The sequence below is a fragment of the Panthera leo genome, chromosome B4 (assembly GCF_018350215.1).
Source record: "Panthera leo isolate Ple1 chromosome B4, P.leo_Ple1_pat1.1, whole genome shotgun sequence".
NCBI lineage: Eukaryota > Metazoa > Chordata > Mammalia > Carnivora > Felidae > Panthera > Panthera leo.
In genome coordinates, this window is record NC_056685.1 from 29,310,275 (window position 1) to 29,322,695 (window position 12,421).

General features: G+C 38.2%; 1 protein-coding gene across 24 annotated transcripts in view; it reads left to right on the forward strand.

Moving 5' to 3' along the window:
* Nucleotides 1-12,421, forward strand: part of LOC122224032 (coiled-coil domain-containing protein 7-like) — a 233,006-nt gene that overhangs the window by 84,525 nt on the left and 136,060 nt on the right. Inside the window, exons 2-3 of one of the 24 annotated variants that reach the window (XM_042945297.1) lie at nt 3,213-3,323; nt 8,110-8,224. The exons of 21 other annotated variants lie outside the window; for them this stretch is intronic. In XM_042945297.1, the coding sequence (XP_042801231.1) occupies nt 8,116-8,224 (109 nt within the window). In that variant the 5' untranslated portion in view covers nt 3,213-3,323; nt 8,110-8,115. Of the gene's footprint in view, nt 1-3,212; nt 3,324-7,460; nt 7,556-8,109; nt 8,225-12,421 lie in introns of those variants that run through there. 2 more of the 24 variants (XM_042945298.1, XM_042945296.1) reach the window with 2 other exon arrangements.

Here is a 12,421-nt window from a genome sequence, read left to right on the forward strand (position 1 = left end):
GACTGTAGCACTGTCACAATGTAAATACCATAGTTGTAAGGTCTGTACTACAACATTAAGCTGCATAAATCAGTTGAGTCTCTATACACCCAAAGTTGTGAGCACAGATTGACTGAATTATTAGATAGTTAAATAGTCTTATGGAGAATTTTCATTTCATTCAGCTCAGCAATTAGGGAAGCTATATATTTTTTTTTTCATCCTCAGGCAGGTGTTTTGGGAGACAAAGGCACTAGAAACTGGTAATTGGATAGGTTCAGTCTTCCACATGCCAACTAAAATGGACTTAACTGCAACAATTTCCATCAGGGCTGAGGAATTGGTACAAAGCGGAACTTCACATTGACAATTCATCTATAAATAATATGTATACTAATTGGGCCATTACAATGGAAGTTTGCAGTGATCTAAAGGGAAATATCCATAGTTGGATCTGGGTAAGGGTCCCATTGACAATGACCTCAAACCCAATGGTATTGTTACCCAGATCCCTTACCCTTACCCAGTGAACATTGTGTGTTTTCCCTACATCTTGGTATCAGGACTTGTGAAGATCATAGTCAAAAACATCAGAATCCAAAGGCCCAAGAAACACCATTCTTTCCTACTTCCCCATTAAATTCTGACCATAGCATAGGTCTTCCACTGATGGTGAAGGGACCTGGTCTAATGCATAGTCTTGTTCATTTCTGAAAACAAAGGGTTCTTGATAAAGGTTGATAGGCTCTCAGATTCATATCAAGATTCAGTGGAAAGAGCTGAGCAGTAGAACTTGTATTAGTCATAGGGGCCATCAGCATATGGACCCTAATTCACCTGCCTTTTGGGTACCCCATTGCCTAGTATCGGGCCATTAGTGCCTTGGTACAGAGTCCATCAACTTACTTTCCTGACATTCCCATTATTGGATATCCACTCATAGATCTCTTTGAGAAGGCCTTGACCTGGATTGTCCAGAAGTGGGTGACTGATTACCATTTTTATATTGTTTTCACTATTGGTCAATCATTGCTACCTTAGCAGTAGCTGCTATTTTTATGTAATGATTTGTCACTTAATATTCAGATTATATGGTACCCAATGACCTGATCTTATGAAGAAATTTAATAGAGCTTGCTATTTTGTGAGGGTGGCATGAATTAATTAAGAAATCTGGGTCTATTTAAAAATCTTACTATGTTATTATACATGGAAAACCCGGTAGACTCCACCAAAAGTCTGCTAGAACTGATACATGAATTCAGCAAAGTCACAGGATACAAAATTAATGTACAGAAATCAGTTGCATTCTTATACACTAATAATGTAGCAACAGAAAGACAATGAAACTGATCCCATTCACAATTACATCAAGAATTATAAAATACCTAGGAATAAACCCAACCAAAGATGTAAAAGATCTGTATGCTGAAAACTGTAGAAAGCTTATGAAGGAAATTGAAGAAGATACAAAGAAATGGAAAAACATTTCATGCTCATGGATTGGAAGAATAAATATTGTTAAAATGTCAATACTACCTAAAGCAATCTACATGTTCAATGCAATCCCAATCGAAATTGTGCCAACATTCTTCTCGAAGCTAGAGCCAGCAATCCTAAAATTTGTATGGAACCACAAAAGACCCCAAATAGCAGGGACCAAAGCGGGACACATCACAATCGCAGACTTTAGCCTCTACTACAAAGCTGGGATCATCAAGACAGCATGGTATTGGCACAAAAACAGACACATGGACCAATGGAATAATAGAGGCTACAGAATTGGACCCACAAAAGTAGGGCTAACTAATCTTTGACAAAGCAGGAAAGAATATCCAATGGAAAAAAGACAGTCTTTAACAAATGTTGCTGGGAGAACTGGACAGCAACATGCAGAAGAGTGAACCTAGAATGACCACTTTCTTACACCATTCACAAAAATAAACTCAAAATGGATAAAGGACCTGAATGTGAAACAGAAAACCATCAAATCCCTAAAGAAAAAAGGGGAAAAAATCTCTCTGACCTCAGCTGCAGCAATTCCTTACTTGACACATCCCCAAAGGCAAGGGAATTAAAAGCAAAAATGAACTATTGGTACCTCATGAAGGTAAAAAGATTCTGCACTGCAAAGGAAACGATCAACAAAACCAAAAGGCACCGACGGAATGGGAAAAGATATTTGCAAATGACATATCAGACAAAGGGCTAGTATCCAAAATCTATAAAGAACTCACCAAACTCCACACCTGAAAAACAACGCAGTGAAGAAATGGGCAGAAAACATGAATAGACACTTCTCTAAAGAAGACATCCAGATGGCCAACAGGCAAATGAAAAGATGCTCAACGTTACTCCTCATCAGGGAAATACAATTCAAAACCACACTGAGATATCACCTCACGCCAGTCAGAGCGGCTAAAATGAACAAATCAGGAAACTATAGATGCTGGAGAGGATGTGGAGAAAAGGGAACCCTCTTGCACTGTTGGTGGGAATGCAAACTGGTACGGCCACTCTGGAAAACAGTGTGGAGGTTCCCCCCCAAATTAAAAATAGATCTACCCTATGACCCAGCAACAGCACTGCTAGGAATTTACCCAAGGGATACAGGAGTGCTGATGCATAGGGGCACTTGTACCCCAATGTTTATAGCAGCACTTTCAACAATGGCCAAATTATGGAAAGAGCCTAAGTGTCCATCAACTTATGAATGGATAAAGAAATTGTGGTTTATATATACAATGGAATACTACGTGGCAATGAGAAAGAATGAAATATGGCCTTTTGTAGCAACATAGATGAAACTGGAGAGTGTTATGCTAAGTGAAATAAGTCATAGAGAGAAAGACAGATACCATATGTTTTCACTCTTAGGTGGATCTTGAGAAACTTAACAGAAGACCATGGGGGAGGGGAAGGAAAAAAAAAGAGAGAGAGAGGGAGCCAAACCACAAGAGACTTAAAAACTGAGAATAAACTGAGGGTTGATGGGGGGGTGGGAGGGAGGGGAAAGTGGGTGATGGTCATTGAGGAGGGCACCTTTTGGGATGAGCACTGGGTGTTGTATGGAAACCAATTTAACAATAAATTTCATAATAATAAAATATATATATATATATATATATATATATATATATATATATATATAAAAATAGTACAGCTTAAAAAAATAAAAATTAAAAAAATTAAAAAAATAAAAATATTATCATGTACCGTCTTCACTTCATCAGGACCACTAGTGTGGCTTAAAGGGACACTGTCACTTCTGTAATGGTGATCCAAACATTGTTTTGGTGGCAGGGAGCTCATCACAGGTGGGCCATCCTTTCAGAACCAAAACAGTAAGTAGTCTCGGATGTTTTCTCTTTTCATCCTCCATTTAGTGTCACCTCTTCAGTCAATACGGTTACTGTCAAGGCTTTCTGAAGATGGTATTCTGTAGTGAGATGCCCAAAAATGTGCCCTTTTCCTTCACTCAGTTTAACAAGATTATTTCCTTTACTATGGAGGCAAAGAAAGCAGGTCTCTAAGATCTTTTTTGTTACTGGAGAAAGTGATACCATGGCGCTTATTCTTTTTCATTAAAGTACAAGTCTTAATTATTCACTATGTGGTATGCTGTTCCAGGAGCATGCTTAGAGCTAACAATAGTTATTGGGTGCAACTTAGAATGCAGGGTCTCCAGTGACTTTAGGTCCCATCATTGGTGAACCATAAGCAGTAGCCACAAATTGCTTCCATAGTTCTCTAAAAGGTTTCCTGGTGAATCTCTAATTTGATCCAGCAGGTGTCTTGGACAATGAATCAAGGTCTAAAAATAAAGAACTTTGTTCCCCCTCAGAACTGTAAAGCTTATGTGAAAACCAAAATCACATTCTCCTAGAGCACCCCACATGGTTTGCTAGGACTGTCCAAAACATACTGACCTGACTGCTAAAATGCCCCAGGCAGCTCTCAGACTCTTCTAATGACCTCATAGAACCCCACTACCCCACCCCAGAACGTCCCACAGATTCACTAGCATCTTCCAAAGTGTGCCTTCCGTAAAGGCATTGGACTTCATTGACCTTGCCTGCACTACAGTTTGAGAGATATGCCAGTTTTTGAGTTGGCCCATTAAAATAAAAAGCAAAATGAAAGTAACAATTAGAAGTAACAAATAAAAAGGCTTTATTCACTTAATGCAATAGTATCAAGAAGAGTCTAAACAGGAAAGGGCCCCAGCTACACCAGTGTTCCGTTTCCTTTCTTGGAGCAGCAGTGGATGAATATTAGATGCATCAGTCCAAACTGGTATGAGATATAGGGGAGGATCATCGCACAGCTGAAGGATCCCCAAACAAAAGTCTCTTGCTATTTTATGGATCCTGTGTTCTTGGGAGGTAGTGGTAGCAGGGGTAGGAGTAGAAAAGTCCTGACTAAAGTGGAACTGAGAAAAATTTCTTCAAGTGCCCCTCAGTGAGGTGGTGTACACAGAGGGAGTGCGTAAACAATACTTAAGTCAAGCCCCTCTTCCCCAGAACCATAAGGAAGCCTCCAATTAGAAGCCACTAGAGTAAGAATGCACTATGTATTGACAAGAGCATGGGAGAAGAAGGGGTTGAGACCATGACTAGTTGTGTATCAAGTCTTTTGTGGATTGAGAAGCTTCTCTTTCCCATGCCTTTATAACTATCTATGTTTGTGTCTGAAACATCACACATAAGATCTGGCCTAGAGTTAGATTCCTTGGGTGTATTCACATATACTTATATGTACATGTATATATTCATACTCATATGCCTATATACATATACATGTGCAGGTAAACCTGCATAAACATATTTAGAATTCATGATGAATCTTGGAAACCTTCAATTCTAATCTACTATCCCCTCAGGGCTTTGTCTTGCCTTCCTCCATTTCATGTGTGTGTCCTTTCTTCTGCTGTGTAAATCTTGACTCTGAATAACATAACACATTTACTCATTTGCTTCTTATTATGCTCATAGATTTTTTTTGGAATTGCTTAGCACATAAATCTAGAAAATCAAGCCTACTGAAAATATTTTATCATGTGTTTATAGTCTCTCTTCCATGCTCTTGTTTATGAGCGAGGGTCCGTGTCAAATACTATATTGATGAGTTATTTACATTAATGCTTTTAAATTATCAATGTTCATTTCTTTAAGTTTGCTTTCAGTTGTAGTTCCTATTTTGTGATTTAATTTTATTTTTGAAGTAAATGGAACCCAAACCTGCTTCCAAAAGTAAAAAATATATATACTCTGGTTTCTCTTCAGATCGTATAAATCTTTTCGCCTTTTACAAAAGTAAAAAAAAAAAAAAAATGTCAAGAGATTACTTACAGAACAACCATTTCATCCCTAGTTTTCTCCCTTTATTTTTTTCAAATTTATTTATTTAAATACAAGTTATTTAACAAACAGTGTAGTATTGGTTTCAGGAGTAGAACCCAGTGATTCCTCACTTCCATATAATACCCAGTACTCATTCCAACAAGTACCTTCCTTAATGCCCATCACCCATTTAGCCCATCATCCCACCCACCTCCCCTCTAGCAACCCTCAATTTGTTCTCTGTATTTAAGAGTCTTTTATTTTTTCTTCCCTTCCTCTATGTTCATCTGTTGTGTTTCTAAAATTCCACGAGTGTTAACATTTGATATTTGTCTTTCTCTGACTAATTTTGCTTAGTGTAATACACTGTAGTTCCATCCACGTTTTTGCAAATGGAAAAATTTCATTCTTTTTGATTACCAGGTAACATTCCATTATACACACCCCCCCCACACACACAAATTGATGGGCATTTAGGTTCTTTCCATAATTTGGCTATTGTTGATAGCATTACTGTAAACATTGGGGTGCATCTGTCCCTTCGAATTAGCATTTTGTATCCTTTGAATAAATTCCTAGTAGTGCAATTACTGGGTCATAGGATAGTTCTCTTTTTAATTTTTTGAGGAACCTTTATACTGTTTTCTGGAATGGCTGCACCAGTTTTCATTCCCACCAACAGTGCAAGAGGGTTCTCCTTTCTCCGTATCCTCACCAACATCTGTTGTTTCCTGAGTTGTTAATTTTAGCCGTTCTGACAGGTGTGAGGTGATATCTCAGTGTGGTTTTGATTTGTATTTCCCTGATGTTGAGGGATGCTGAATATCTTTTCATGTGTCCATTAGCTATCTCGATGTCTTTTTTGGAAAATTGTCTATTCATGTCTTTTGCACATTTCTTAACTGGGTTATTTGCTTTTTGTGTGTTCAATTTGATAAGTTCTTTACAGACTAGACTTTGGATACTAAATCTTTATCCAATATGTCATTTTCAATATCTTGTCACATTCTGTTGGTTGCCTTTTAGTTTTGTTGGTTGTTTCCTTTACTGCGCACAAGATTTTTATCTTGATGAGGTCCCAATAGTTCATTTTTGCTTTTGTTTTCCTTGCCTCCAGAGACATATCTGGTAAGAAGTTGCTGTGGCCGAGGTCAAAGAGGTTACTACCTGTTTTCTCCTGTAAGATTTTGATGTTTTCCTATATCACATTTAGGTCTTTCATCCATTTTGAATCCATTTTGAATTATTTCTGTTATGGTGTAAGAAATTGTTCCAGTTTCATTCTTTTTGCATGTCGCTGTCCAGTTTTCCCAGTAACATTTGCTGAAGAGACTCTTTTTCCATTGGATAGTTTTCCTGCTTTGGAAAGATTAGTTGGCCATACATCTGTGGGTCCAGTTGTGGGTTTTATATCCTGTTCCACTGATCTATGTGTCTGTTTTTGTGTCAGTGCCATACTGTATTGATGATACAACTTTGTGACACAAATTGAAGTCAGGAATTGTGATGCCTCCAGCTTTAGTTTTCTTTTTCGACATTACTTTGGCTATTCAGGGTCTTTTATAGTTTCATACAAATTTTAGAATTGTTTATTCTAGCTCTGTGAAGAATGCTGTCATTACTTTGATAGGAATTACATTGAATGTGTATATTGATTTGCATAGAATAAAAATTTTAACAATGTTTGTTTTTCCAATCCATAAACATGGAATGTTTTTCCATTTTTTTTGTGTGTCTTCTTCAATTTCTTTCATAAGTTTTTATAGTTTTCAGCGTACATATCTTTTACATCTTGGTTAGGTTTATTCCTAGGTATCTTACAGTTTTTGGTGCAATTGTAAATGGGATTGATTCCTTGATTTCTCTTTCTGCTGCTTCATTATCAGTATATAGAAATGTAATCAATTTCTGTACATTGATTTTATATCCTTTGACTTTGCTGAATTCATGTATCAGTTCTAGCAGTTTCTTGGTGGAGTCTTTGTGGTTTTCCATGTAGAGTATCATGGCATCTGACAGGAATGAAAGTCTGACTTCTTGTTTGCCAATGTATGTCTTTCATTTCTTTTTGTTGTCTGATTGCTGAGTCTAGGACTTCAAACAGTATGTTGAACAACAGTGGTGAGAGTGGACATCCCTCTCATGTTCCTGACCTCAGGGGAAAGCTCTCAGTTTTTCCCCATTGAGGATGATATTTGCTGTGGGTCTTTGGAATACAGCTTTATGATGTTGAGGTATGTTCCCTCTATCCCTACTTTCTTGAGGGTTTTTATACAGAAAGGATGCTGTATTTTGTCAAGTGCTTTTTCTGCATCTATTGAGTGGCTCATATATTTCTTATCCTTTCTTAAAAAAATTTTTTTTAATGTTTACTTATTTTTGAGAGAGACAGAGACAGAACGTGGGTGAGTTAGGGACAGAGAGAGAGGGAGACACAGAAACTGAAGCAGGCTCCAGGCTCTGAGCTGTCAACGCAGCCTGACGCAGGGCTCAAACTCACAAGCTGTGAGATCATGACCTGAGCTGAAGTTGGATGCTCAACCGACTGAGCCACCCAGGCGCTCCTATCCTTTCTTCTATTAATGTGGTTTATCATGTTGATTGATTTGTGAATATTGAACTAGTTCAACAGCACAGTTTTCATATAAAATCTAGCATTATGCAATTTAATTATAACTTTCTAAAAATGAGAAATAATGCTGATGCACACTTGTTATAAATTTAAAACCTAGGGATTTCACATTGTATCTTTTTTTTCATTTAGTTGACAAAATGATTCTTTATGTAGTTCAGGATGAAGTACCAGATGAAAATAATTTACCTGAGCGTCAAGACTCAATGTCAGAATCAGAAATTGAAGTGCAGAAACAAAGAAGCCACAAAGGAGAAAGACCTAGTACTAAGTATAATATTACAAATAATTTTATTTTAAATTAAACTCATTAGATGGGGCACCAGGATGGCTCAGTGATTAAGCAGCTGATTCTTGATTTTCAGCTTGGGTCATGATCCCAGGGTCATGGAATCAAGCCCTGCACTGGGCTCTGTACTGACCATGGAGCCTGCTTGAAATTTTTCTCTCAGTCTCCCTCTGACCCTCTCCTGTTTGTGCATTTGCGCTCTCTCTCTCTCTCTCTCTCTCTCTCTCTCTCTCTCTCTCCCTCCCTCTCCCTCTTCCTCTCTCCCAATAAAAATAAATAACCTCATTATAACATCTTTTTATTTTGGCTCATGAATTTATACTTGAACATATATTTTATAGAAATGTTACACTTTGACTAAAATATGAATACCCTAAGATAACTAGAGAAAAAAAGTGAAAATATTGATACCCTTTGGTTGGAATTTATGGTCTTATGATCATTATATAGCCACAAGACTAGCACTCATAATTTACCAAGGCCCCAAAACAGGTGAATAATTATTTCTTCAAAGTAATGTGCCTTTCAGCCAACTCCAGGTAATTATGGATACAAAAGCCCAATGGATGCCTCTGACCTGTAGCAGTGGCCTTCTGCCATAGGGTCCAGTTGGCATAAAGATATTTCTGAGATCTATAATTCAAATACGAAATAGAGATCAAAAGAGCATTGGGGGTGGGGAGCCAGGAGGTCTGTTGGAGGGCCTTTAGGGCATCCTATTGTTGTATTCTCACTAAAAATAAGTAACATTTCTGGTAATCTCAGATGGTATCATCAAGGATTTCACACAGGGAAAATGAGAATGTAATAGTCAAGAGTCCCACTAGTTGCTGGGCCTCTTTTTATTTATTGGAGTTGAGTGAGCCAAAACTTAATCTTTTCCTCAGGAATGAGAGATCATGTCCTTTAGAAATCATGTCTGGGATTTTACTAGGGTGCCAGGTAAATGTACCTTTTCTGTACTAATAGTCTAGCCAAGAGCTACGAGTGGGTCAAGCGGGCATCTAGTACTTCTTGGGTGGCATCCTTATCTGGGGCCATTCAACTAAAAACTAGTCCTCCCTCTTAGCGCACCTGGGTGGCTCAGTCGGTTCAGCTTCCGATTTTGGCTCACGTCATGATCTCACGGTTTGTGAGTTTGAGCCCTGCGTCAGGGTCTGTGCTTGGAGCCTGGAGCCTGCTTTGGATTTTGTGTCTTCTTCTCTCTCTTGCGCTTGTGCTCTATTTCTCACAAATAAATAAATATATTAAAAAAAAAAAAAAAACACTAGTCCTCCCTCTGGAGCAGGACATTTAGAAGTCATGACCTATTCATGGGTTACAGAAATTGGAGCAATTTGGTAGTCATGTGAAGGACATTAATGGTATATTGCAACTCATTCCACATAAGTTGCATGAAGCAGGATACAGCAGAGGCCATTGGATATGTCATTAGTTGCATATCAAGTTCCTTCATTTTGGAAAAGACTGTGTGACAGTTACAATTTCAGGTACCCCCAGTACCCAGGGCTGTACTATAGTACTTACCTGCAAAAATTAATCAAGTCACTATGCACCCAAAGCCATGTGAAAGGGCAACTTAGTTATTAAAATTGGAAATAGTCTTATGGGGGAAATTTTGCTTCATTAGGCTCAGGAATGAGAGTATTTCTTTTTCTTCCCAGGAATTTATTTTTGGAGACACAGGTACTAGGTGATATTTAGTTTGGAGATTTGCAGTCTTCTACATGCCCCACTCAAATGGCCCTAAATATAGCCCTAAATATAGCATGTGAATGGGGTTGCACATAGAAAATACTTTTGGTGTGTTATAAATTTAGTAGTGGGTGCTATAAAAATTCAGTTTTATGGTGGACTGAAGGGATACATTCATAGTAGTGTTTGACCAAGTGTCACCTTGGTGATAGCCTCAGATGAGAAATCAGAGAATATTATCTATTTCCCCTAGTTTCTGGTTTCAGAGGTTATGGAGTTCATGGTCATCTACATACCAGTATCCTAATGGCCCTAGACATGAATTTTCTCCCCAACTCCCCTTTTGAATTCTGACCTTGGCATACATCCTCAGATCACCACTGGTGACATAAGAATATTCACCCAACACTTCCCTAATTTTTGTTTTTTTGAAAGCTAAGAGGTCTGAGTAAAAGTGGCACATAGTTCTTTGATTCTTCTCAATATCACTTGGAGAAGCAAAGGGAAGAACACTTGTATTAGTCAAGGGTCATCATAATTTGGACTTTAGTGGTGAGGTGCATTGGGACCCATGGCCTACTACCTGGTCTAGAAATCTTTGGTGGAGAGTCCATCAGTGTTTTCCTTGAGACCCCATTATTGAGTAACTAGACCTAGGGATTTCTTTAGAAAAACCCCTTACCAGATGGTTCAGGAGTGGGTACCCAATTTCCATTTTTAGGTCTCTCTGTTCACTGGCTCAACAGTAAAATCTTGTTTGTAGCTACTTTTTCCATTTTTGAAAACTTGTCAGTTAAGATCTGGATTGTGCCATGAACCAAATGATATAGCCTTCTAAGGAAGTTTAATTGAAATAAGTAACTAGTGAAGATGGCCTGGACCAAACTAGAAATTGCAGTCTAGTTGAAAATCATATCATTACTGTCCTCACTCCATCTGCTACCCTAGATACCACTAGGGGGCCTCACAAAGCCATTTGAGCCTCTGTAAGAAATGATCCAAATATGTTTTTCCGTGGCAGGGAACTCATAATGGTATGTCAGAATAGTACCCAGCTAAGGAAAGAGAATGGTGTCAGATGTTCATGTCTTTAATCCCCTTTTCCTCTGTCTCTTTGGGCAATATGGGCACTATTGTTAAGGTTCTCTGAAGAAGGGGTTCTACAATATCAAGCCCTACAGTGTGCCCCTCTCCCTCATGAAGTTTAACAAGATTTACCTTCTTCTTCATGAATGCAAACCACCCAAATCTCCAGTTCTCTTCACGTTGCTGGGCGAAGCAATCCTTGTACTCTACATTCTTTTTCATGAATATATGAGTCTCTGTAACTCACTGCATCTTAGGTTGTCCATTATATCTAGGGGTATTCTAGAGCTAACAGTAATCCCTGAATGTAACTCAGTATGCAGTGTCTCCAATATTTTTTTACCCATGTGTAGCCACAAAACTGCTTCTTTAGTTTTCTTAGAGCCTATCTGCTGTGTCTCTCATTTGAATCATTGGGCATCTTGGTAGCTGAATCAGAGGCTAAAGAAAAAAACAGTTGTTCTCCTACAGAACTGAAAAGCTTATGTGAACAATACAGTAGCACTCTAGAGAGCCCCATGGTATCTTCTCATACTTTCTGGGACACATTTGCCTGACTGGCATAGTGTTCTATGGCTCTCTTGCAAATAATCTAGTAGTACCCTTCCCCTTATCATATCCTTCAGACTCATAGCACCTCCTAAAGTGTTCCTTCCAGGAAGGTATTTTGCTTCACTGACCACACATTCATTGTGGCAATTTGCTACACAGAGATGCAGTTTTTGAATTGACCTATTAAGATAACAAGATTACAGTAACAATGAACCTTTATTCACTTACTACCATATGCCATGGCTATAGTCTAGACAAGGGAGAGCACCAGCTCCACTAACGTTCTGTTTTACCCCATGGAAGAGCACCAGAGAAGGGTCAAATACATTAGTGTATACTGAGGTGGGGAATGGTGTCACAGCTGAAGAAACCCCAACCTAATTTCTCCTACCATTTTATGGGTTCCTGGGCTGGGGTAGCTGATATCTGAACAATATCAACACATTTACTCATTTGTTCAATCTTGCAATGCTTTTCAAATGGTCTCAGAATAGCTTAGCATATACCAATGGAAAAATAAACCAGCCAAAAATATTTCATGATTTGTTTGTGGTCGACTTTCCCCTCCCTATCCCAAATCTCATGTACAAGAGTAAGTGTTTATGTTAAATATTGTATTGATGAATTGGTGCTTTTATTTTTCCTTCAGCAGTTTAATCTGACTTAATTTGCTTTCAGTTTCCATTTCACCTTCTTACCCTTATTGATTTAATTTCATTTTGAAATATGTAGAACATTAAACCTACTTCAGAAGTTAAAAATATACAAAAGGTATGCTCAAACAAATGCCAGTTCCCCTGCCATTTTGTAGGTAACCATTACATTGTTTTCAGATATATTTACTAT